Source organism: Oryx dammah, unplaced genomic scaffold, assembly GCF_014754425.2.
Source record: "Oryx dammah isolate SB20612 unplaced genomic scaffold, SCBI_Odam_1.1 HiC_scaffold_22, whole genome shotgun sequence".
In the NCBI taxonomy this organism is placed as follows: domain Eukaryota; kingdom Metazoa; phylum Chordata; class Mammalia; order Artiodactyla; family Bovidae; genus Oryx; species Oryx dammah.
Window position 1 is genome coordinate 1,509,258 of NW_024070206.1, and position 27,403 is coordinate 1,536,660.

A 27,403-nucleotide genomic window follows, 5' to 3' on the forward strand; every position below is an offset into this window, starting at 1 on the left:
TTAAAAAGCATTAAGTTAGCATAAGTAGATTTCTGTAGCATAAGTCATGAAAGAGACTTACAGTACTGTCAAATCTCCCAGCCCTCTGATTTCATGTATAATAGCATAAATGGTACATATAACCATCCTCTTTTTTATTCTTGGCTGCCCCTCACAGCTTGCAGGGTCTTCGTTTCCCAACCAGAGATCAAACCCAGGCCCTCAGCAGTGAAAGCATGGAGTCCTAACCACTGGGCCACCAGGGAATTCCCTAAATATGCTTTTTATTTTACTTTTCCCTTTTGACTTCATCGTTTTTGCCCTGAGACAGCTTTGGCCTCAGTTCCTTTCTTCATATATCTTTTAGAAGAAAAATGTGGAGTAAAAATGAAATAATTAACGTGAATTGTTCTATGTCAGGAGTGGCTTACATTTTGAAATCTCATCATCCCAGTTTCCAGTGTATCTTTATCTTTAACGAGGCAGTGTGCATGCTATTGTTCCATACATTTTTGGCCCTCCTTTCCCAGCTATCATGTAAACCTAGATGAATGAAAGTTTGTGATTAAATTCAATCTAGTAATGTGTACCTGCGAGGATTAGGGGCGATTATGCCATATGCTGTGGTTCCATCTTTAAGAACTTCCTCACAGGTTGAACTTGAAATGGACTCTTATCATCATAGAAAACATGGAGGCCGAGCTCTCATGCTCTTAAAACAAAATTGCTGAAACACTGGGCTGGTTCATGTTCACAGGCAGTGAGGATCGTGGTGTGGACTGTGTTGATCTCTATATCTGCACCGGTCGTCTGGAATGTAAACTTAATCTTGGGCACCCTTTGGGCAAGCCAGACCCTGGAGTGACAGTGCAGAATAAGGGTGCTGTCAGGGTTGGCAAGCACGCTCGAAAGGACACAGTGTCTGTTTCTATTCTGATTTCTGCTAACTCCAGCTTTGATCACCTCTTCTTAATATCAAAATAAAAATTAATATTAACATATTTTAAATGTTAACTTTTTCAAATACAAGGTAAAAAGACCCTGACAGAAGAACAGACTGTTGCTTTTCCATTTGGAAGGAATATAGTTGCTGGGTACACATATTTAAATCAGAATTTTTTCTAATGTCATTTTTTCTGATTTAAAACTTCTTAGAATGAGAGGTTTTATCTAAAATTCTCTCCTAAATTATTAAGCACATGTATATTTGAATTTTAAGGGACACTGTGATTTTGAAAATATGTGGTGTTCTGTATTTATCTTTTTGATAGATTAGATAAAGAAAATAAAACATGAAATTTCACTTTCCTTCTAGAAAAAAACTAAGTGATTTTATTGAATCATCACTGCTGAGAACAAAAGAAACATTCTCCTTTTGACTGGTGTTAGCTTTTCTTCCCTACATGGTACTTTAATTGTTTTGATGACAATATGTAACCATTGTTTTTAATTAGAAAAAGGTTATAAACCAGATCATACTGACATTTTATAATTTCCTACTTAATAATGCACTACAAATGCTAAGAATTTTTCTTGTGATAAAATGTAAAATGTACTCAAGTATGTAACACATTTTAAATGGTTGTGAAGTCACATTTAATTGTAACTAGTGTACGATTAGTGACATCTTAAATTGAGTTTGGAAAAGGTTATTTTGCCCACTGAAAAAGTGCAATTAAGATTTTCTCTACCTAGATTAAGTTGAAGACAGTTGAGATTTCAATATAAAATTAATTTTAGTGAATTTTAAAAATGTTCTCAGTTTTTATTCATTTGGGTTCATTTATTTTATTTCTGATGTTGTATCTGTAATTTCGTGTGCCCGTGTTTAAACTCTAGAGAAGGAAATGGCAACCTACCCCAGTATTCCTGGCTGGGAAATCATGGACAGGGGAGCCTGGCAGGCTACAGTCTATGGGGTCGCAGAAAGTTGGACACAACTTAGCGACTAAACAACAAAATGTTTAAACTCAGATCAAGTAAGACTCATTTATTGTCATTAATGTTTATAAAAAACCAAGCAAATTATTGTGATCCTTATCAAGTTAATTCAGAAGTTACATTTTTCCTAATATACTTACAGATTTCAAAAAAGATGTAGGTAAGTTAAGGCATTGAAACAAATCTGTTAGAAATTATCTTAGTTTTTGAAAGATCTATGAATCAAAAATTTCCTGATTTCTGTGCACAAGATTTTAATGTTTTGCCATATGAGAACTAACTTTTTATACTCAACATAGGTTATAAATAATCTTTTTATAAATAATCCTGTTACACAGAATCCCAGTTATTCAAGGCTTTGTCACCTTACTGTCGACCTTCCGTCCACGATGCTTCCTTGGATACCTCTTGCTCTTTATCCTGGGAGTTGAAGTATTGGTAATTAATTTACCTCTTACACGGTTTCGGGTCTGTTTCATACACGTGTGTATCGCGTTCACAATGACCTCCTTTCCCCTGTCTTCTCTGAATTACATTCTCAGGTGCTCAGTTTTTTCTACCGCTATATGCTCACAGCTGGACTCGTTGCATTCGCCGCTTGGCCGTTTATCACTCCACTGTGGACTCGAGCAAAGGTATAAGTACTACTCACTTCAACTCTGGGCAGATTCATAGTGACTTTTTTGGATATGTGGGAATTGTTCTTTTTTTAAGAGATGCATAGAATGTGTCCTTACATAAAGATCCTGATCCTTTTGACAGGAGGACTGAGGTTGACTTAAAGGTATCAGTGATTCGTGTAGATTTTCATATCAAAGTGAACTCCTCTTCTGGTGGTTGAAATACTCGAGAAGCGCAGCTGGTACATCCTTCTCTGAAAGGGTTCCTAGGTTCCTTTAGCCTCAAATGTCTATGCCACCGAGGAGCTGCCCAGAGCAGGGCGCTGGCAGGAGGGGCCACGTTCTGGGCTCAGATCCGAGGGGTCACCTCCCCTGGTCCAGGGCTTTCTCTGGAGAAGTATGTGTTCATGAGAGATGATTTTAAAACAGAATTACTCCTGATTTTTGTTTTTTTGTTGTTGTTGTTGTTTGTTTTGTGTATGTTTTGCAGAGCTTATTTTTTATGTGTTACATGTATCCCTGAAGACAAATTAGAATACACAAATAAGCAAAGATTTAGGGAAAAAAACACCCACGATCCCATCACCCAGACATTGCACGTTGTTAACCCTTCCAGATTTTTTCCCTATACGTTCATTCTTAAAGAGGAAGAAAGGAATCATCCTATACTTCATATTTCACAACTTTTTTTTTTTTGAATTATTATTATAACTACTCCTGATTTTCTGCCTTTAACTACATAGGTAATTACAATGTGCTACAAAAAATATTCTCATGTTTCCATTTTGATGCTTTTTGGTGGAGGTAGCACGAGGATAGACATTTCTTCTTTCTGTTCTATGAGAACCTACCAGATGTTCCAGTTAGTGGAATTGTTGATAATTTTTTTGTCTTAATCTAAGTACAAAAATGTTTTTACGTTTATCCCTCCTGGGTGCAATCATTTAATAGTAGGCCAGCTTTCTCGAAGCCGTCATCAGTGTATGGCAGACTGTAAATTGAGCGGGGCTTCCCCCTTGGCTCAGTGGTAACGAATCTGCCGGTCAGTGCAGGGGCCACAGGAGATGGGAGTTTGGCCCCTGGGTCGGGAAGGTCCCCTGGAGGAGGAAAGGGCAGCCCACTCCCGTGTGCTTTGCTGGGATAATCCCATGACAGAGGAGCCTGGCGGGCTGTAGTGTGGGGTCCCAAAGAGTCAGACACGACTGAGCATGCGCAGAGAATTGAATGAAGTGCTTGCTTTGAAAGAGCTCAAGTCCAGGTTAAAATCCTGGCTCTTTCATTCACTGGTCATAGATCTAGTGCTGCACACGTTGGCGTCTCTGAGCTCGGTACCATAATCTGGAATACTGTGAATAATACAGCCTACCTCTTGAGATTATTGTGAGAATTAAAGGAGATAATACCTAAATCATACTAGCAGAGTGCCTCCAACGTAACAGATCCTTCACAGATAGCAGCTATATTGCTTTCAGAGTAAACAAATGTAAGGCTTTGAATTTTCCTTTTAGTTTCACAGCCATGTAGTCTGTGAAACAATGAAGACAGCTGTTTGTCCCGTAATGTCTAAAGGTAACTTTTCTGTTTCTTTTAGAGCATCTCGCTGAGCTGGATTTTCTTCTGTTTGCTGCTGGCCGTGTTCCCACTTTTGCCTGTTGTAGGACGAAAGCCAGATATCTTTCTAGTGTATGGACACTATTTTAACTTACTTTCTTTTGACTACAATTGTGTTTCTCAATCAACACTGTCTGCACCACATCTTGGCCATGAGGTTAAAGCCATGTAAACAACCTGAAAGTTAAAATGTTAATATGAACCCACGAGTCCTTGTCTTGGCCCAGCTCTGAGAGGCATTGAAACTCCCTGAAGATGCTTCCGAGCCTTCATAAAAAATGAAATTGTGCCAGTGGTAACTTAAATTTCCAACAATCTAAAAAAATGTCTGGAAGCGCTTGTATTTTGGGGGAATCAGTGCATGATTTGACATGAAAAGCATGTTCGGTTGCTGAAATTAACAGGTCCAAGAAGCTGCTGATGACTAATATCATCTCTGTCTTCGCCTTTGAGCAAGTCCACATTTTTAATGTCGTAGAAAGATGAAATTCTCTTCTACTTTGAACATAAAGATCTCTACTGGGGAGGGGGGAATCTCTGTGCACCTTGATAGCTTTCTCGTGTTTAATCACATATGCTGTTAGAAAATTCTTTATGCCTTACTTGAATTCTCCTTGCTGCTCTTATGCTTATTTCCCCTTGATGTATCCCAACAAATCTGTAAAATAACTGGTTACATGTGTTTTTAATTTTAAATTATTATCATATAATCTATTGGCTGTGTGTATATGTGCTTGGGAAGCTAAATGATCATTATTTCATTTAACCTTTTACTCTCTTATTTTCTAATCATGTAATCATCTTTGTTACTTTCTTTTGAACTCTGTGTAAGGAAATTTTTTAGCAGTCTAACTCAATCTTTAATAGATGAGGGTATTCTTTTTAACTGAAAGAAACCACAACATTTTAAAAGTGTATGTTAATTTTAAAGTATGTGTAATCTATAAATTAATACATTTATTCTCATTTCTCTAAGAATAATAATTATGGACTAGATTAGAAATTATTCTGTGAAGTCAATTTATTTGCAGAGCTCAAAAAATAGTATTGAATTCTAGGACTATTCTCTGTTAGCCATACCTTAATGATTACTAAGTGAAAACATTTTGCAGTTGTTTTAAACTGTAAACAGCATGTGCAAAGATGAATTCAAACATGTTGATTTATTTGTTACTTCCCATTGCTCTGATGCTCTTGTCTCGTAAAGACCCTTCGCCTCCTTTCATTAGTCTCTCCATCTGTCCTGTTCAAGTACTGTTGACACAGTTGAACAGGGCTTAGGCTAAGAGGAAATGAAATTATATAAATAGTCTCCATATAAATTTGCCACTTACCTATTCTATTGTGAATTGTGTTTTAAAACAGAGTAGGTGCAGGCTTGCTGGTTCTTCTACTATCCCTGTTTGTTGTAACAGCTGTCATAAAAAGAAAAGATGGTTTTATAAATGAAGAGCTGGTGTTACATCTATTACAGGTGGGTTACAGATTTTCAGTAGTATATTATATATATGATATGCTAAAATGGACCTTATGGTTGTATTGAATTATCTCATTCTTAAGATGCCATCATGTTTTTATTACTCAATAAAAAGAGCTGAGAAGAGAGTTTTCTGTTTAAGATATTAAATGGAAATACATTCTCTAGAAGGAATAAAGGAAATACATTCTCTAAAATAGCTACAAGGTCAACAGGAGCCGCCACCTGCCCCCTCCCCGCTAAACTCCTGGAGAGCAGAGATTAAGGAGGTATAAGTCTACTTTGGCCACCTGATGTGAAAAGCTGACTCATTGGAAAAGACCCTGGTGCTGGGAAAGATTGAGGGCTGAAGGAGAAGGGGATGACAGAGGATGAGATGGTTGGATGGCATCACCGACTCAATGGACATGGGTTTGGGTAAACTCTGGAAGTTGGTGATGGACAGGGAGGCCTGGTGTGCTGCGGTCCATAGGGTCACAAAGAGTTGGACACGACTGAGCGACTGAACTGAACTGAACTGAACTGAAGAGGTATTGATCAAGAGGTTGAACTGAAAAGGGCTTCTTCTGGTCTGAGATTCTGTGTTGTCCTCTTTGGGGTCAGGAAAGAATAAGTTCTTTGAAGTGAAAGCAGCTGCTGAGTATGTTTATATGAAGATTAGCCACATTAAGACTTCAGATGACATGCTAGGAGAAGATAAACTTCACCTTGGTTGGTGGCTTTGGAGTGGTGAAAAGAACTTTGAACTTGATGTTTCCAAATTGAGTTAATTCCCAGCTACTCTTTGTACTATATGTGTGATTTTCAGTAATGAAGCTTCAGTCTGTTTATTTTTAATCAGTAGAGACAGTATTCAGTAGGGTGGTAAGAGGTTATATGATGTCATATTCTGTAAAATGATAGCTTTACTGTAGATAAGAGTGGAAGTCACTTTTTTTTTTCCTTTTGAACAATAAAAAATAAGCCATATCTAGAACATTGATTAAAAAGAGTCTCCTCAAAAAATTTACTCAAAGTCAAGCTGGGATAATAGTAGTTCCAAGAACACTCAGAACTTAAAGTATACAACACGTGAAAGATGTTAACTCCTTCTTGGAGAACAGAGAACAGTCGAAAAAGAGAAATATTTTCATTAAAGATCCTATCAAGCCATTGAAACATATCTTCTCATTTTATTTGGTCACTGATTGGCTTTATGCTAAACCACAGTAGCTTTGACAAAATTCACCTGTAATAATGAGTATTTTGACAAAGGTGAGTGTTTATTCATCTCACTCTTAGGAATAAATACCATGTTAAAATTCTTATGGACTTTGTTAGAAATGCTCCTAAATATAAGGTAAATCTGATTTTTTTAAAAATTCCCTCTTACATTAACCTTACTAATTTGCACTCACTCCTCTGTTGTGAACCATATATATATATATGTTTTATTTGCAGAGTTGTGTCTTTTCACATTTTAACGTATCTGAAGTGAGAACGTGTCTTACAATTGAAAGGATCCTAGGATTGTGTCCTAGATTTATTGACGGCATTTCTCCTTAATTCACTGAAAACATGAGTGAATTAAATGTGTCTCTAGGATTTGGTGATCAGGTTGCTAATCTGAACTTTGAGTTTGCTTGATTCACAGCCACGCTGCTGCTGCTGCTAAGTCGCTTCAGTCGTGTCCGACCTTGTGCGACCCCAGAGGTGGCAGCCCACCAGGCTCCGCCATCCCTGGGATTCTCCGGCAAGAACACTGGAGTGGGCTGCCATTTCCTTCTCCAGATTCACAACCATAGTTTAGCTCATGTCTTAAACTGGCTGTTAATCCACTAACTCAGGGGTCAGCACACATATTTCTGAAGAGCTAGATTGTACATGTCTTAGGCTTGTGGGCCATATGGAGTCTGTTGTCAGTTTTCAGCTCTACCATTGTAGGGCCAAGGGAGCCACCGACAATAGGTGAAGGAATGGGTGAAGAAGACAGTATTCCAATAAAGCAGCATTTCTAAAAGCAAGCACCAGCCCACAAGCCATAGGGTACCAGCTCCACCAGTTTACGTGTGCTCTCTGAAGAATTCTACACTCCTTGTATTCTCAGCACCAGCGACCCCTCAGGCCACAGCCACCTACTGAGTGTGTGAACAGACCTGCCGTGAGTGAGGCCAGAGGGGGGAGACATTCAGGCGCACGCACCAGGCTGTGTGCATCCACCCTCTGCATGCCCATGGCTTAAGAAACCTTCAGGACTGAGAACATCTTCCTAAGCAGGCACAGCGTGGTGACGCACGCCGCAATACCCTTGAGAGTGTAGAACGCCTCGTTCGTGCTTGTAAAGGAAGGCCCTTCGCTCAGTACAGGAATTCCGACTCTTGGTCTCGGCCACAGGCAGGTGAGCGGGTCCAATTTCAGTAGCGTTTTGGCCAGATCCCAGCTGTTGAAGCGGTTTTCTAAGTGTCTTTCTGATATATCCCTGGTCACTCACCGCCGTCTCTTCTCACGTCTTCTGGGTTTGTTTTCAGATGCTGAGCATTGTGCTTTCCATGTGCGTTGTATATGGGACCCATAAGAGTCTACTCGAGAAACAAGGACTGCCGCTTCTCAATCAGACTGTTAGCTGGATAATACTAGGTAAGAGGTCAGGCAAGTCGAATGAGATGACTTTCCACCAGGGTACATCTTAAAATTATCCATTTACATCTGTATTATTGTTACTGAAACAAGTTTGTTGTGAGAAAATAATAACAAGTACCTATTACTTCTGTCTCTTGCTAGAATTTGATAAAGAAAATTAGAACTCTTGTGAGCATTCATGTGTTAATAAGAATTCCTGAGAGAATATTTATGACTTGATAATAAGGCTGCATATTTATTCACACCTGATAAAAAGTGATTCCAGGAGGGAAGAAGGTTTTGTGAAGAGATTCCTATGCTGAAGTTTCACGTCAGCTCATAAATTCTCAGTTCTTACACAGTGACTAGGAAGCAGTTAAATTTTATCTGTATTTCCCTTGCTGAAAATAACATTGCTTAGTCACCTCCCAACACATCACACATTTATAAAGCCAGTTGTGTGTTTCAAAGCGTTCCCCTCTGTAGTTCTCTGTAGAATGTGCTTGAGGAGCAAACATGCCATTTAAAGGCAGCCTTTGCCTTCGAGCTGGAAGGCAGAAGCAAACTGGAAGTCCAGATTTTTCATTAAAAACAAGGAGAAGATGACAGTTTGTAATGCCTATGAATGATGTGATGTGCAGTTTAACCTTTGTTTGTTTAAAAACGCTTTTTGTTCATCATTTTAATAAAAAAGATCGTTGGGTGGAACTTTGCCTTACAAAGAGCATTAAGGGATAGGAGTGTTTTACCTTGGATTACTCTTAAAATCCAAGCAGATGTGTAAAAATACAACAGGAAACTGACATATATCTCTCAAAGTTTTGATTTGCACCTTTTCCAAACACCATGGTCATTGTGTAAGTGGAACTGGACAAGAAGGATCTCTTGTGAATGTAACTCTGTTTTCACTGTATGAGCTTTATTTCATTATGGGCTTTATGTAGACCGTTCCTTTTAAATTATCTTGATTACTAGAGTTACTATTTAAATTTATTCTGCATGACAATAAAGAGACTACTCTCATTTTTTCAAAAAATGTGTTCAGATCGTACTATGTTCTGGTGCTATTCTGTTCCCTGAGAACAATAAAAGATTGCTTAAGTGGATTAACAGACTTGCCCCATGGTTAACCAGTTATAAGCCTTTCATCCAGGATGCCCTCCCAAGGGATCTGAAACATTTAATTCCAAAGGTGGCACTAATGGTAAAGAATCTGCCTGCCATTGCTGGAGCTGTAAGAGAGGCAGGTTTGATCCCTGGGGTGGGAAGATCCCCTGGAGGAGGGCCTGGAAACCCACTTCAGTATTCTTGCCTGGAGAATTGAGTGGACAGAGGAGCCTGGTGTGTTATAGTCCATAGGGTTGCAGAGAGTCGATGCAGCTTAGCAGAGCGTGGCACATACCGCCATCTTAACCAGGAGGGTTAGGGAATCATGCACTTTTTCTTGCCAGAATAAAGATTGGGAAGTTTATGCTTGGTTGTGCTCAGCTGCTCAGTCGTGTCCGACTCTCTGCCACCCCATGGACTATAGCCCGGCAGAATCCATGGGATTCTCCAAGCCAGAATTCTGGAGTGAGTTACCATGCCCTCCTCCAGGAGGTCTTCCTAACCCGAGGATCAAACCCAGGTCTCCCACATTGCAGGTGGATTCTTTACCGTCTGACCCACAGGGAAGCCCAAGAATACTGGAGTGGGGAGCCCATCCCTTCTTCAGGGGATCTTCCTGACCCAGAAATCAAGCCAGTGTCTCCTGCCCCGCAGGTGGATTCTTTACTAGCTGAGCCGTAGCTGCCCCTGCCCCAGTTCATTTGCTCCCCCCAGTGACGTGACTGCTTCCTGACCCTGAGAGGGAAGATGACTTCCCTTGCTTGGATTACTCCTATCACAGCCCTCTTGTGTGGTGAACTCTTTTCCTCCTGTCTCCTTTTCTAACTAGCATGCTATAACTCTCAGTGCAATACTTTGCAGTGGGAAAACTTGGAAAAAAGCCGGGCGGGGGGAGGGGGGCGCGGGTTTAGGGAAAATCAACTTCTGTCTTTGAATTAAATGTCTAATTAAGAGAAAAGTTGCTGAATCTTGAGTAATATTTTTAATTTTTATTATGTACATTATTCTCTTAGCAGTTATTACAGTGAGCAAGAGCGAGGATATACACTGAAAAAATCTGAACTAAAATATGGTTAAAGTGAGGGAATGTCATTAAACATATGGAGTTTTAAGTGTCTTACAAAAGTGAGTAGGGCAAATGTAGTTTCCTTTTAAATGTCACACAAGCAATAAATGCTGTAAGTGATAAGAGATTATTCAGCGCTTCAGACTCTGCGCTGTGTCCCTGGTCCTGACTCACCCAAGTCTGTTCCATTGCAGCCTCCTCCTTCGTCACGCCTCTCCTGAGCCCTCCCGTCCTCTTCGATCGATTGTTCAGCATTCTTCTCTCCTCGATGTCGACCTACCTACTTCTAAGTACAGGGTATAAAGTGTTTTAAGATTTTAATTTTTAGTAGCGAGTTTTAAATGATATAGTGACTGTTCTCTAAGTATTTAACCTCTGGAAATGAAAATCATGTGACTCCTGAGGAATACATTGCAAGCATTTTTAGTCTGTAAGAACTGTCCATGCCTTTACCTGTTCTCTGCAGTTTTCTTTGTCGTGCCGTTTTCAGAGTATTACCTGTTGTCTTGTGTTTCTGTTTATTTCCTGAAGTTGCTAAAATGTTGCTTACATACAGTGTTCTGATAGATTGTAGAGGAATTTTAAATCTGAAACAATGACTTATAAAAATTTTAGTTTTTGTTGCTTTCCTTTCACGCACTGTAAATTATGTTTTGATTTGTTCATTCTTTTTTAAATACATTTTCTTCTATATTTACCCTTAAATATGTCATAGTCCAAATATTCCTTTTGATTCAGAAACCTTTTAGAATATTATCTTAAAAGTTAGAGAATACATTTTCATTAAGATTGAAGTTTTCTTATAAAACCAAAAAAGAACAGCTTGATTTGGGTTAGTCTGAAGCATTCTCTAGAAATCAGTGAGAACAATGATTCTCTCCATGTCTGCTTTGAAGAAAAGAGTTCTTCATTTGCTTTCGAATTTTATTTCATCCTTACTTAAATCCTTATGGGAGCAAAAAATATGCACATTACTCAGTTTCAAAATTCAGTCCAAATATAGGATCTTGATCTCAATTAGAATAAACCTAGGGACTCACCATTGTGCTATCAACAGATTATCATGTATCGATAGTTTATCTAGGATTTTGTAAAGCCATTTTGTGTCCAAGACTTGGGTTCACTTTGTGGGAAGCCTAATACCTCCTATTTCAGAATTAGAGGGATGTCCTCAACATCTTTTCCTAGTAGACCCTAACATCGTAAGTGATCTAGAACCCAGGAGTTCTTGTAACCTCCTTCTCTTAACAAGGTTCCCCACACCTGTTTCTTCATTTCTCCCCCAGAACCTGATCTGGGGTGTATCTGTGAAGAGGTAAGATGAACGACATGGACATGTTCACCAGTCACCTTGACTTGAGGCTTAGAATTTTCAATTTTCAAATAAAACTTGAAGTCTATCAGCATATAAGCATAATGAGACTTAATGCTATTCACCCTTTTCACCTTTATTGGTGAAATTTCAGGATAAACAGTTCAGCTACAATCAGAATCCATTAAGGTACATATGAATTAGAATATGCACAGGTTTTCGTCTAGATTAAAAAAGTAGAAGATAAAATAATTTCTAACCCTCCTTTTGGGACAACACACAAGTTTCATTACGATCACACCCGGAGGTTGTCTTTAGGAGGTGGATGTTTGAGTGTTCAGAATATGTGCCAGCTCCCACATAGTCACTTAAAGATCAATAAGCCCTTTTCTTTTTTGAGCCTGTAAACTCTAAAGCAATGTAAATCTTTTAATCTAAATATTTAAAGAAATGTATTATAGATTCAAAAATACAAACAAATCTAGAAATAGGTTTAGTTTCCTGGATTAGCAATGAAAGAAGGAAGAGTAATTAAAGTTGAATTTTAAGTCAAAAATATTTCGTAGTGTAGAGTGAGTTAATCATATGACTTATATTAGGGAAAGTATTGGTGTTTTATCTTTTATTTTAAAAATGTTTTAGTATTATAGGATTTTAAATTATCAATTTCATTGTCAAAAGATACCAAAGCAGATGATCATAAGCATGTTTAATTAAAAAAAATCTAAAAAGTGAAAAATCACATCTGAAATCAGAATACTAATGATGAGTGTGACCTTATTAATGAATGTATTAAGAAATATATTTTGGAACATCAGAAAGTATTTACCTTTGCAAAAAAATTAAAACAGGGATAGCTGAAACAGGAGTCTAATAATTTCAGTTAGTACATTTTTCGATGGCAAGTCAGTTTTGCAAAACATAGTCCACCTGTTACTGTTCCACATCACTATTTTGGACAACCTAGAGGGTTCTCTACCCACTCCAGTGTTCTTGCCTGGAGAATCCCAGGGGAGCCTGATGGGCTGTCGTCTATGGGGTTGCACAGAGTCAGACACAACTGACGTGACTTAGCAGCAGCAGCAGAGGGCTCTCTATGTAAATAGTGTGAATAGTCAGAATTATAGGATATTTAAAAGAAATGCAGTTTTATTACTTTACAAAAGTACACTAATAGAAATTCTAAATTCTAACAATGCATCCTTGATTAAGTGAATAAAGAAGATTCATTTTTAATCAGCATTTGATTATTTTTATGCAAATGGAAGCTATTGTAATACTTGAAAATAGTTTTCTTAAGTTGGTTAAACATGTTCTTCTAAAATTTTGATTATCCCTTTGCTTAACAAAGTGTAATATAAACTGAATGTCTTTTCAGCCCTGTTCAGTTGTCACAGAGCCCAAACTAAACAGATCCTAACTTAGTCTAACTTAGTAAGTACACTGTGAGCCCATAATGACATTTTATTGGTATTTCAGTTTATTAATTCGGAAACAGAGACTTTATATGTGATATTGGCTGTCTGAAGAAATTATTTCTAAAGAAATAAACTCATAAGAAGATTGTCTTTATCAGATTTATTCACCTACATTTTAAAAATTGTATTTAATAGTTTTAAAAAGAAGTAAACCTGTAGCGCTATTTGTTGAACTACGGAATTTCTGTTTTTATTTATTTAGTTTAGTTCAGTTCAGTCGCTCAGTCGTGTCCGACTCTTTGCGACCCCATGAACCGCAGCACGCCAGGCCTCCCTGTCCATCACCAACTCCCGGAGTTCACTCAGACTCGCGTCAGTCAAGTCATTGATGCCATCCAGCCATCTCATCCCCTTCTCCTCCTGCCCCCAATCCCTCCCAGCATCAGAGTCTTTTCCAATGAGTCAACTCTTCACATGAGGTGGCCAAAGTACTGGAGTTTCAGCTTTAGCATCAGTCCTTCCAAAGAAATCCCAGCGCTGATCTCCTTCAGAATGGACTGGTTGGATCTCCTTGCAGTCCAAGGGACTCTCAAGAGTCTTCTCCAACACCACAGTTCAAAAGCATCACTTCTTCAGTGCTCAGCCTTCTTCACAGTCCAACTCTCACATCCATACATGACCACAGGAGAAACCATAGCAAAAACCATAGCCTTGACTAGATGGACCTTAGTCGGCAAAGTAATGTCTCTGCTTTTGAATATGCTATCTAGGTTGGTCATAACTTTTCTTCCAAGGAGTAAGCGTCTTTTAATTTCATGGCTGCAATCACCATCTGCAGTGATTTTGGAGCCCCCAAAATAAAGTCTGACACTGTTTCCACTGTTTCCCCATCTATTTCCCATGAAGTGATGGGACCGGATGCCATGATCTTCGTTTTCTGAATGTTGAGCTTTAAGCCAATTTTTTCACTCTCCTCTTTTACTTTCATCAAGAGGCTTTTTAGTTCCTCTTCACTTCCTGCCATAAGGGTGGTGTCATCTGCATATCTGAGGTTATTGATATTTCTCCCGGCAATCTTGATTCCAGCTTGTGTTTCTTCCAGTCCAGCGTTTCTCATGATGTACTCTGCATAGAAGTTAAATATGCAGGGTGACAATATACAGCCTTGACGTACTCCTTTTCCTATTTGGAACCAGTCTGTTGTTCCATGTCCAGTTCTAACTGTTGCTTCCTGGCCTGCATACAGATTTCTCAAGAGGCAGGTTAGGTGGTCTGGTATTCCCATCTCTTTCAGAATTTTCCAGTTTATTGTGATCCACACAGTCAAAGGCTTTGGCATAGTCAGTAAAGCAGAAGTAAATGTTTTTCTGGAACTCTCTTGCTTTTTCCATGATCCAGTGGATGTTGGCAATTTGATCTCTGGTTCCTCTGCCTTTTCTAAAACCAGCTTGAACATCAGGAAGTTCACGGTTCACGTATTGCTGAAGGGAAAGAATAATATCACATATAAGTGCAAATATTTTTTAAGATCATGTTTTTTTATCCTCAAACTACACCTTGATTCAATTAGTCAACAGTTGTTTTTCTTCACATTTCTAGTATCCTGAACACTAGACAGACATACAGATAGAATAATTAGTATACCCCAGGTCTGTAACAGTTGTAGAGTTCTATAAAATGTGGACTCTATTTTACAATGTTAGGCAATTATAAAATGCAGCAATTTAGTTCAGTTCAGTCACTCAGGCGTGTCCGATTCTTTGTGACCCCGTGAATCGCAGCACGCCAGGCCTCCCTGTCCATCACCATCTCCCAGAGTTCACTCAAACTCGTGTCCATTGAGTCAGTGATGCCATCCAACCATCTCATCCTCTGTTGTCCCCTTCTCCTCCTGCCTTCAATCTTTCCCAGCATCGGGGTCTTTTCAAGTGAGTCAGCCCTTCGCATCAGGTGGCCAAAGTATTGGAGTTTCAGCTTCAACGTCAGTCCTTCCAGTGAACATTCAGGACTGATATCCTTTAGGATGGACTGGTTGGATCTCCTTGCAGTCCAAGGGACTCTCAAGAGTCTTCTCCAACACCACAGGTCAAAAGCATCAATTCTTCGGTGCTCTGCCTTCTTCACAGTCCAACTCTCACATCGATACATGACCACGGGAAAAACCATAGCCTTGACTAGACGGACATTAGTCGGCAAAGTAATGTCTCTGCTTTTTAATATGCTGTCTAGGTTGGTCATAACTTTCCTTGCAAGGAGCAAGTGTCTTTTAATTTCATGGCTACAGTGAAATCACCATCTGCAGTGATTTTGGAGCCCCTCAAAATAAAGTCTGACACTGTTTCCACTGTTTCCCCATCTATTTCCCATGAAGTGATGGGACTGGATGCCATGATCTTCGTTTTCTGAATGTTGAGCTTTCAGCCAACTTTTTCACTCTCCTCTTTCACTTTCATCAAGAGGCTTTTTAGTTCCTCTTCACTTTCTGCCATAAGGGTGGTGTCATCTGCATATCTGAGGTGATGGATATTTCTCCTGGCAATCTTGATTCCAGCTTGTGCTTCATCCAGCCCAGCATTTCTCATGCTGTACTCTGCAATTAAATTATCATAAGTTTATTGTGAAGAATATGATACAAAGAATGACTAGAGAAAGGGATTGAATTGGTGCCATCAGGGACTTAGGTGAAAATGGAACTATATATTCAAGAATGGCTAGGATGCAGGCATTCTAAATCTTTCCTTTTCAATTATTTTTTTTAATCACTGTAAACATCGTACAATCACATTTTGCAAAGTAGAGATAAGGAAGAACCTCATATACTACCCCTCCTCTTGATGTTCTGGCATATTTCCTTCCGGTCTTAGCTCTGTACTTATCTTTTTAGTACAGTATTAATGATAGTCCATGTACTATTTAGTATCTTTATTTTCTACTTAATTTTAGAAGCATTTTCCCAGGTAGGTCACAGGCTTCCTAAGAATCATTTTAATAGATTTTTAATATTATGTAATATGGCTACTCCATGATGCTTTTATTATTCCCCTATTTTTGGTCACTTTATTTCTAATTCTTAGTATCATAAATAATATTTTGAGTTATATATTTTGCATAAGCTTTTTATATAGTTATTAATAGATTATTTTCTTTGCTCACTTCTCAGCTATGTTATAAGTGGGGCATAGAATATGAACTTTTTTTTTTTTTACTTTTGTCTTAAGAGCAGCACCAGTTTATAATATTACCAACAACCTGTGAGGGGACACACTTCTTCATATCTGTCACAGTGTTTCTACTTTAATTAGTAAATAAGAATATCAGAGAAGGCAATGGCACCCCACTCCAGTACTCTTGCCTGGAAAATCCCATGGATGGAGGAGCCTGGTGGGCTGCAGTCCATGGGGTCGCTGAGAGTCGGATACGACTGAGCGACTTAACTTTCACTTTTCACTTTCATGCATTGGAGACGGAAATGGCAGCCCACTCCAGTGTTCTTGCCTGGAGAATCCCAGGGACGGTGGGCTGCCGTCTGTGGGGTCGCACAGAGTCGGACACGAGTGAAGCGACTCAGCAGCAGCAGCAGCGAGAGGATCAGGAGCTATTTCAGTCGAGGCCGAAAGCAGTGCAGCTCCGTGTATTCTCTGCACTTGTTTCGCTGGTAGTGTTTTCTCACGTGTGTATCGTCTGTTCGTATCCTTGGATGTTCTAACCCTTATATACCGAGTGATTTATATATGCTTTCTCAAAGCTGAATGTTTTCATCTGCCCAGTTTTCAGGGTTTTGTTTTACGATTGGTGGTCAAATTTAAAGGGTTTTGGTTTTCTTGCTTTCCCTTGTTTAGGAAATAGTACCATATGGATTAGAGGTCGGTAGTTGAAAAAGTTGAATGAGAAATACAGGTTGTTGTTTTGTTTCTATTTGGTTTGCTTAATTTTGTGTTGTAACTTCCACCCAGTTAAGTAGCTCATCAACAAGTGCTTCTGAGCTGGACCTGTATGGTGAGAAGACTGACGCAGGCAGAGACTTTGCAGACCAGTGGGGAAGGCGTTAGTAAACGTGAGATGTGTGAGCATCTATGTATCAGATGTATCAGAGCAGTATGATAACTGCCGTCATGTGCGGAGTATCTGGGGGATCACAGAAATGAAACACGCCTTAACCTAGGGCAGAAACGGACTAGAAAAGGCGTCTGACTCTGTGTTATCTCTTGAACGTCTCTCCTTTGCCCACATTATAACTGCCACACTGTATACCAGCCTCCAGGAGTCCTGTACAGCACTGAATCGAACTCCCCGTGAATAGTAGCTTGTTTTCTTGTTTTTTCCTGTAAACATATTACAACAGACGTCTTCATATGGGAATCATGGTGCATATGTCTGATTATTTTCTCAGGGTACATTCCTAGAAGGAACATTATCAGATTATACTATGTGAATAGTTTTGAGGGTCTTGATGCATAGTGCTAGATTGCCTTACGGGAAGGATTCATTATACTTTTATAATTAGTCTTTGATGATACTTTTATCTGGATTATTTTTTTAACATGAGTAAATATTTTAAGTCGCGGTGGCATCTATTTTTAAATTTCTATATCAGTTATCAGTAAAGTCAGACGTATTTAATTATTTATAGGCTCTTTTCTTTTGAGAGGTTTGTATTCCTGTATTATACCCATTAAAAAAAATTTGAAATGTTTATCTTGCTGTTCTCTTTATATTAATGGTTTTTACCTTTGTCTTATGTTTTCTTGTTTTGTGTACTTCTGTCATTTACCTTATGAATGACTTAAATATCTCTACTATTTTAAACATGTAATGGTCTCAAGTTTTGATAAATTTCAAAAAAAGATGGTGTTGGAGTTGATATTTAAATGTAGCTTTCTGTTCCTGTTTCTTCCTCTGGAAAACCTAAAAAAATTAAATTTTGTGATAATGTAACTTAGAAGTATTATCAAAATTGTTTTAACTTGCTTTCGTATTTAATTTTTTCTTTTCGTTTCTACCCTCTCACTTCCACCCCCGCCCCCAACCCCTAGGTATGAAGCTCTCTTTCCGTTAGTATTGTCATGTTTGATGTTTGTCTGGATACACATGGAACAGGAAACCCTGCAGCAATCTGTTGTTTCCTGTAAACAGAAGGTAGCTTGTCAAAACCGTTCTTGCATTTGAGAATACTAAAATATTCCCTATTCTAATCCCATGAGGAAGCTGCAATGTTGTTTCGTCAGAAATTCTAGTTAAGGCTTCCGCGGCTGTCCCAGTGGTTGAGACTGTGCACTTCCAGTGCCGGGGCTGTGGATCGCATCCCTCCACACGCCACACGGCACAGCCAGAACAGAAAATTCTACTTAAAAATGTGTACTACTTAACATATTAATAATTAAGTTAATAATTAAGTCAAACAGTTTGTAAGGAAATTTTCATTTAGAAAAGCATGATTTTATTGTTTTACGAACATATAGGTTGGGCTTTACTTAAAGATTGTTTGTGACTCTGAGGTAAAAAGGCATTAATATAAGTGAAAGAACAGAGGGCAAAGACTGTTACTTATCTTGATTCCCTTTGTTTTCACATTTAATCTTTTTCCTTCAATTCATTTTTGTTGGAAGAATATTCTTGTTGCTACACATCAGTTTATGAGTCTGATCATGAAGTGAAATATGTGTTCCCAGGGTTATTTTTCTCTTTCTGGTAATTCTAGTCCAAAATGCTTATTCTATCACCTTAGTGATGCGGCCTCAGTCCAAATCTTAGACTGTTTATTCAACATAATGTCCTTTGAATTGGCTAAAAGCCAACCAAATATTAAGGGTACCTTTATCATGCTGAGCTGGAGAGTTGATTGATATCTCTTGCCCTTCTTTCAAAACTGAAGATAATTATAAGAAACTGATGATAGAATATTTACAGTTTTACTGAGATCAGATAAAATGAATGCTGCAGGAAAATGCCTTCATAGTTGAGCCACTGATTCATCCTTAACTGGCTCTTGTTGAGTTCACAAAGAGTACTTGAGGATTCAGAATGAATAATTTCAATAAAGAAACTTTATTGAAATATTATTGAGTAATTACTGGTTTTAAACTTTCAGCCCTGGAATATTAAAACAATACATAAAAAGTAATTTTGATTAGATTCAAGTAAATGATCAGACTGTCTTTAGTATTAAATATTCAATATTTTAATAACTAAATATTACTAAATTAAAAATGAGGCTCATTGTGTTATGTTTTAAATTCTAGATTTTAAGTGAAACATATGTCTTTTTCTAAAGAAGAGGATTAAAGCATCTTCCGAACTTAGTAGAAAATTCCATGGGAAGTGGGAGATAGGGAGGGTCTCCCTTTAAACTGGCTGTATTTCACCTTGGCAGAGTTCATTACGTGAAATTAAGCTGTAGGAAAATACTTCTTATCTTTTGTGTGGCAGTGCAAGCTGTCTTCCTGGCTGCTGTAACTGAGGCGGTGAGCTTGCCCTGGCGGGCGGAGGGAGACCGCCTGTGATTGTGCATTCTCTCTCTCCTCATCCCACAGGTCTCCACCATCCAGCTTGCCTGTAACCCTGACGTGACCCAGTGCCGAGACCTCTACCTGGATGACATCCGCAGGGCCTTTTTCCTTGTATCCTTTCTGTGGGGTTTGTCTTAAGGCGCTGCAGCCTCCCGCTTGACGGAACAAGAGAAGCGCTGGGGAGGGGGGTGCGGTTTCCGCCCGTCGCTAGGTAGTGGAGTCAGCCTTGGAGGCTGTTTCACCGCCCTCCCACACATGGTTTTCTGATACAGATTGCACTTCAGAAAACTTATGAAACTGTAGAAAAGCATAAAGAATGATGCAACAGACACATGTGTTAGGTTTGTATGTTTTTATGTCTGCTTTATATGGTACTCATATAACGTGTCCCACGAGGTTGCTGGATCACCTTGTGTGACAGCTGTTAGCATCAGAAGTTTGAAAGATGATGTAACGGGATACCGTCTCGCTTTGGAAAGGCAAGCTCACCGGCTTCAAGGTGTCCATCGGGAGGTATCTCCTTTGAACGGACACAGTGGAGTCTGGACCGTTGAGGTCCAGGAGATCAGTGCTCCTCTTCTCTCCTCCGCCTCTTGCCTTCACTCTCAATTTGGCTTTCTGTCTTTGCCGACACCTTCCACTCAGCCTGTGCTAATAAGACGCTTCTTCCCCTGAGCCCTGCCTCCTCCTCAATTATCCTTCATCTGTCCCTGTGTTTACAGCCTAGCTCCCTGCTGCTACCGTTGCCTCCCCGTTTGTGTGCCATCTCCTCAGCCTAGATGGGTGCCTTTGAAAGCTTGTCCTTGCTGTGCTGACGTCCTCTCCTGGCCGGCACAGTCTCGTGTGTGTGGCCTGCAGACCAGGAGAGGACGTCGCACAGTCTCGTGGTTTGGCTTCACCTGACCGCTCTCGCAGTATTCACCTCAACTGATTTCTTTCTTTTCCTTTGTCCTCCAGAACACGATCCAGGTTCTCTTCTCAGACTCTACACCACCTCTGTTCTCCTTCACGAAAACTCGCTCCTTTGCTCCTGAACGATGCATGCTTTTCCTCTGAGCTCTGCCATTAACCTTCTCCTCTAAACGTGCCTGGGTCGTGTCACCCTCTCCTACAGCTCTGACTGACGCCTCTGTACAGGCACCTCTGAGACCGACCTCTCCAGCCCCGACCTCCAGAGTCGCGTGGCTACCGTGCCTGCCGCCGGCCGCCGGCCGCGTCCCTTCAGTCGTGGCCCGCTCCTTGCGACCGCATGGTCTGTAGCGCACCAGGCTCCTCTGTCCAGGGCATCCTCCAGGCAGGAACACTGGGCTGGGCTGCCATGCTCTTACTGCCCCAGGATCGAGCCCACGTCTCTCACGTCTCCTGCACTGGCAGGCGGTTCTCTACCACCAGCTCCACCACATCCTGCTGGGCGTCACCAAATACACGTCCACACTGACTGACGACTGCCCACCCCTCTCCAAAGTCAGTCTCTGCCTGACCTCATCTCGCTTAATGTCGCTGCTGTGCTCCCAGCCTCCCAGGCCGTCAAACTTGTTGCCATATTTAACTAGCCGGTTTCTCTCCTCCATTTCCATTCTGACCACACCAGTTCAGACTTTCCTGGTCCCCAACATATGGACTATTAAAAGAGCTTCAGAAGTGAATTTCCTGCCTCTAATTATTAGTCTCCCTGATCAAATATCTCACTGTTGTTGATATTTCTTGTTTGTATCACTCACTGAAAATGCTTGCTAACTCTTCAATGTCTCCACAATAAAGTCCAAGGCTTTTTATTAATATGCCACCAATCTGTATTTCTTGCTTCATCTTTCTGTACCCTTCATTAATGCCCTTATTTTCCCATTGTTTACCTTTAATGAATCTTACCTACTTCTACCTATCATCAAAATTTTAGTTACCATATGAGCACTTTATACTGTTTTATTTATAATTATATTCTTAGTGCCTAGCTCTGCCTCTGACATACTAGGTGATAAATACTGGTTGGTTAGTTAATTGGTTGAATGCATTGAACCATGAATATATTTAAGGCTCAAGTCACCAGCTCAGATACCACTTCTTCAGTGAAATTTGTCGTGACTCATACTTCCTCTTCACTGTTTCTGTACCACTTTTGTGTATGTGTCTATAATAATAAAGTAACTAACATTTATCGAGCGTTCAGGGGACCAAACACTATTTTAAATGCTTTACTAGCAGTAAGTTCTTAGACACCGATAAAACTAATATCTACTTTTTATTACTGCACTATTACAAATATAAGTTGAAGAAATGTCAAAAAGATGTTTAACACTTTCTCACCCTCTGATTGAATTCTTTTAAAACACGGCATCTTATTTCTTCCTGAGCCTCCCGAAGAACCTGCCACATTTCGTTATAGTGGGCCCAGAGAACATACGTGAACTGAAACTGTGTTTCAGCTGGAAACGCCTATCACTTCTTTAATCATTAGCTGCCAGCCTCAGATAACACCAATCCAGTGCTTAGGTGAGCGGGGAGGAAACAGCAACCTTCCCGAGGTGACGGTGACAAGTGAAGAGTGACTCCCAGGCCTTGCTGTCCTTCATACGTTGCTTGTTCAGCCTGGTTCTCTCCAAATGCATTCACAAGGAAATATGGTGGAACACTCATTTTCAGCAACTTACCACCAAATGTACAAGTAGAGATAGCAAATTACCCTCATGGTAGAATAGATATATCTTCTCTAAATGAAAAGGAACTTTTATGGATTCTGACTTGTTTGGCATTTCCTTTAACTCTATTTAGGTTTTCTTCTTAGTGACAGCCTTTTTTGGAACTGGAAATATAGCTTCTGTTAACAGGTAATTTTAAATAAAAACTATATCCATATATATATAAAACCAGAAAGTATACAAATTAGGGATTTTGTTCTTGCTTTTTATCCTGAAGGATGTATTTTGGAAATTGGTACATACTGGCACATACGAGTCTATCTCATTCATTTTACTGACTTTGTAATAATTCTTTTAAGACAATATTTACTTTATTTTGGGTTGCGCTGCGGCTCTGTCGCTGCATGCGGGCCTCTCAGGTTGCGAAGGGTGGGGGCTCCTCTCTGGTAGGTGCGGCTCGTGGGCGCAGTGCCGCTCCCAGGCTCCACCGCGCACGCAGTTGCTCCGCGACCGGCGGGATCTTAGGGACCAGGGATCAAACCTATGTCTCCTGCATTGGCGGGTGGGTTTTTCAGCACTGAGCCACCAGAAAAGCCCCCATGATAATTCTTGACGCACTGTACACTTGTGCTACAGTCAGAATAGCTTTCAGAAAAGTAAACATCCTTTTCAGAAGAACATTCAAGTTGCAACAATGTGAATTCTAAAATCCCTTTTCTTGTTGATCCCTCAGCTTTGACCCTTCCTCTGTCTACTGCTTCCTGACCGTGTTCAGTCCTTTCAAGATGGGAGCCCTGATAATGTGGAAGGTTGGTTTTCTTTTCTTAAGATACTGATTAGTTAAGATTATGAACTCACTGTCCCATGAAATCGTGTGACATGTGACATTAAGGTTATGAAGTGGCAGAGTTAAGTAGCTGGAAAGTAGATGCCTTCTCGGACACTGCTGAATGGGAGTGGGGCACGCTTTAGCCTTTGCTCCAAAATAGAGTTAATCTTCTTGGTTTAGTCTTAAGCCCATTTAACTTCAAAAAAGTAGAGAATCTCTGTTAGTCCCAGGAAGTCCTATCAAAGGTGATTAAAGCCTGAGAAGTGAAGGGTGGATCAAAACTCCCTTGCTCCTCAAGATCAAAGGCTCCCCGAAGCCGTGTTCCCTACCCACGAGACTGCCAACACGTTATCATCTTTTCTCATAATCCTTGTACCTAGAATTGATTTATTCATTCAATAAATATGACATTGAAGGCTTATCAGCACCAGCTGGGTCTTGAGGATTCTAAGATAATAACAAATTATCAGCTTTCCAGGGGTTCAGACTCTCCAGTGGAATGTAATTCACGTTCTTTCCCTTTCTCTCTAGGATCATTAAGCTTGTCTTATGCCCTCTACCATAGTGCCTGGCACATTCTATGTCCTTAGTATGTACTTGTTTAAATACAAGAACTAATATCTGCCTAACATCTGATTTCTTCTTATTCAGATCGCATAAGTAGTAATTGTTGAAGGGGTATGTGTGTCTTAATAGGACTAATATCCTATTTTGTTACTGCACAAATGCAAAAGTGATTTTAAGGAATGTTACAAAGATGTTCATTTTCTCACATCACATTCTCTGTTATTTTGAAATGTGTATTAATAGTTTCTTTAGTCTTTATGTACATTTTTCTTGATGGTGGTAGTTCTTTTCTCAGTCTGTTAAAGATCATGAGCCTTTAATTAAAAACAAGAAAAAAAGAAAAACTAAAGTTTACATTAAATGCTCAGTCTGTAATCTCCAGCTTAATTCAGTAAGCTTTACTGACGAAATGTATTTGGTCATTTTTATTGACTGATGTCGCTGGAAGTGAAAGTCCTCTTAGAACTCTATTTCACTCATGTAGCCTTCACTTGGACAGGAATCTTATGTAGTTGTGAACATCATCTCTTTTCCATATCTTCTCCTTCCTCTCTTTGTTTAAGCCTCGTGTGTGAGTGTATTTTTAACTGGTCATTGGAAAACAGTATCTCAAAATATTAATGGTGTTGTTTCTGGCTTATAGATTTTTTTGAACAAATAAAATTTTATTATACCTTTCTCCATATTTTTCTTACAGAGTAAGAGTTTTATAATCAGGAATAAATTAGTATTGAAATAAAACCGCAGAAAGCAATGGTTAGGCAGCTAAATCATGTTAACAGAGTTGTAATGACAAATAACCAGATGAGTTCAAGGATCTGTGAGTCAGGTCTTCAGGCTTCATAATTAATTTCATTTGGGCCTTGTGTGCTTTTCACACCCTCTTGGGATCATTTGAACATGGTCATTAATTATTATAACGAGTTCAGTAGAACGAAAATTTGGAGTAGGCTTTATTTGAAATATTTGTTATTCTCTTTTTACTACCTATGCTGTTGATGTGGATTTCTAAATCCATTTGATCACTATTCTATATGTCATTGGTATCATGATTTATTTCAGCATTTGCTTTCCACTAATACAGATAAATTTTGAGAAATTGAAATATTTCTTCAAATGCTACAGGCACCCATGGCATCATCTGTTTTTCTTTCAAACAGATTTTAATCCCCTTTGTTCTTGTGATGTGTGCTTTTGAAGCTGTTCAGTTAACTACTCAGTTATCTTCAAAAAGGTAAGATGAATGCTTTGAACTTGTTCATTTTTAGGAAACGAAAGTAAACATTTGATGGTATTTTCTGTGATTGCTATTAAGATACTGTAACCTAGACTGTTTATTATAAAAATGAGGGAAAAAATGTTCTGCCCTTTTAGCCAGAATTTTGTAGTCATTAGAGGAAATAGTTGATTAGAGCCTATAACATAAAAATATGCTTTTTCAACTATAAAATGTTATTAGAATGCTGTCCCAGCTAGAGAGTAACCTCCTCTAGAAAACTGTAAAATATAAATGTCAAATTCTTGTAGTTAGTAACTTGCTCACTGTAGATATAGCTGTGCCTATGACTCCAGGTGATACCATCCTGTTTTCCTTTGGATTCTCTCATAAATGTGTATTAGATACATGTGTTATCGCATTATGGCATTTTATATGGGTTGAAATTAGCTTCTAGATGTCCCTAATTTATGTGGTTTCTCAGTCTTGATTACTACACTTTTGACAAATGGAATAGGAAGTATTGTTTCTGAGTTTCTAGGAATTTGTGGAACAGTCAATGTGTTAAGTAATCAAAGACTGGAAGAGAAGCTGTCAACCCAACTGTTTGCTCTTTTGAAACAATCAAATTGTTTCATCTGACCAGGACTAATCAGCCTTTCTGAAAGACACTTGAGATAAATATGTAGTTTCCTAGCAGTTTTATTATTCTTTAATCAAACTGGAATATACTGAAAGAAGTAATGACTGTTAGAATAAATTTGCATGTTCTTCTTGATAATTTAGGCTGAACTGAGTATAGCCTATTATTACGTGTATGCCACAATATTTTTTTTAAAGCTTTTCTTCCATGGTTTAAAAATAGTAGAAATCTTATTTCTAGTCTAATTTAGTATATTTTTGCAGGATTTTTACTTGAATTTAACATTAAAAGCACTTATACCTTGTCAATACCACATAGAAAATAGTGACTTATATGCAATTAAAGAAAAAAAAAAAACTAGTAAAGTGACAGACATGTGCTTTCCTGCATGTGTGTTAGTGAACGCAATTTTTAAAGAAGGACTTTTAATTAAAGTCTAAATAAGAAGAGCTTGTGGAGAAGGAAATGGCAGCCACTCCAGTATTCTTGCTTGGAAAATCCCATGGACGGAGGAGTCTGGTAGGCTACAGTCCATGGGGTCGAAAAGAGTCAGACACGACTGAGTGACTTCACTTTCACTTTCTTTCAAGAAGTGCTCGGCACATGTGGGACAAGAAATAGAAGACTCATCAAAATGTGTGTGCGTGCGTGTGTGTGTGTGTGTGTAATAATTTTAACTTGAGACTCAGTTCAGTTCAGTCACTCAAGTCGTGTCCGACTCTTTGCGACCCCATGAACTGCAGCACGCCAGGCCTCCCTGTTCATCACCAACTCCCAGAGTTCACCCAAACTCATGTCCATTGAGTCAGTGATGCCATCCAACCATCTCATCCTCTGTCATCCCTTTCTCCTCTCGCCTTCAATCTTTCCCAGCATCAGGGTCTTTTCAAATGAGTCAGCTCTTCGCAGCAGGTGGTCAAAGTATTGGAGTTTCAGCTTTAGCATCAGTCCTTCCAATGAACACCTGGGGACTGATCTCCTTTAGGATGGACTGGTTGGATCTCCTTGCAGTCCAAGGGACTCTCAAGAGTCTTCTCCAACACCACAGTTCAAAAGCGTCAATTTTTCGGTGCTCAGCTTTCTTTATAGTCTAACTCTTACATCCATACATGACTATTGGAAAAACCATAGCCTTGACTAGATGGACCTTTGTTGACAAAGTAACGTCTCTGCTTTTTAATATGCTGTGTAGGTTGGTCAAAACTTTCAATCCAAGGAGTAAGTGTCTTAATTTCATGGCTGCAATCACCATCTGCAGTGATTTTGGAGCCCCCAAAAATAAAGTCTGACACTGTTTCCACTGTTTCCCCATCTATTTGCCATGAAGTGATGGGACCGGATGCCATGATCTTCGTTTTCTGAATGTTGAGTTTTAAGCCAACTTTTCCACTCTCCTCTTTCACTTTCATCAAGAGGCTCTTTAGTTCTTCTTCCCTTTCTGCCATAAGGCTGGTGTCATCTGGATATCTGAGGTTATTGATATTTCTCCCAGAAATCTTGATTCCAGCTTGTGCTTCGTCCAGCCCAGCGTTTCTCATGATGTACTCTGCATAGAAGTTAAATAAGCAGGGTGACAATATACAGCCTTGATGTACTTCTTTTCCTATTTGGAACCAGTCTGTTGTTCCATGTCCAGTTCTAACTGTTGCTTCCTGACCTGCATACAGATTTCTCAGGAGGCAGGTCAGGTGGTCTGTTATTCCTATCTCTTGAAGAATTTTCCACAGTTTATTGTGACCCACAGAGTCAGAGGCTTTGGCATAGTCAATAAAGCAGAAGTAAATGTTTTTCTGGAACTCTCTTGCTTTTTCCTTGATCCAGAGGATGTTGGTAATTTGATCTCTGGTTCCTCTGCCTTTTCTAAAACCAGCTTGAAC

At 39.3% G+C, this 27,403-nt stretch overlaps 1 protein-coding gene across 2 annotated transcripts in view; it reads left to right on the forward strand.

Annotated features, from left to right (window-relative positions):
- Nucleotides 1–27,403, forward strand: part of PIGN (phosphatidylinositol glycan anchor biosynthesis class N) — a 93,531-nt gene that overhangs the window by 37,469 nt on the left and 28,659 nt on the right. For both annotated transcript variants that reach the window (XM_040264269.1, XM_040264271.1), the window contains 11 exons: nt 2,259–2,358; nt 2,463–2,555; nt 4,132–4,223; nt 5,517–5,625; nt 8,136–8,244; nt 10,594–10,696; nt 18,163–18,265; nt 19,660–19,746; nt 22,405–22,460; nt 23,005–23,080; nt 24,828–24,901. In XM_040264269.1, coding sequence (XP_040120203.1) covers nt 2,259–2,358; nt 2,463–2,555; nt 4,132–4,223; nt 5,517–5,625; nt 8,136–8,244; nt 10,594–10,696; nt 18,163–18,265; nt 19,660–19,746; nt 22,405–22,460; nt 23,005–23,080; nt 24,828–24,901 — 1,002 coding nt within the window. The remainder of the gene's footprint in view (nt 1–2,258; nt 2,359–2,462; nt 2,556–4,131; nt 4,224–5,516; nt 5,626–8,135; nt 8,245–10,593; nt 10,697–18,162; nt 18,266–19,659; nt 19,747–22,404; nt 22,461–23,004; nt 23,081–24,827; nt 24,902–27,403) is intronic.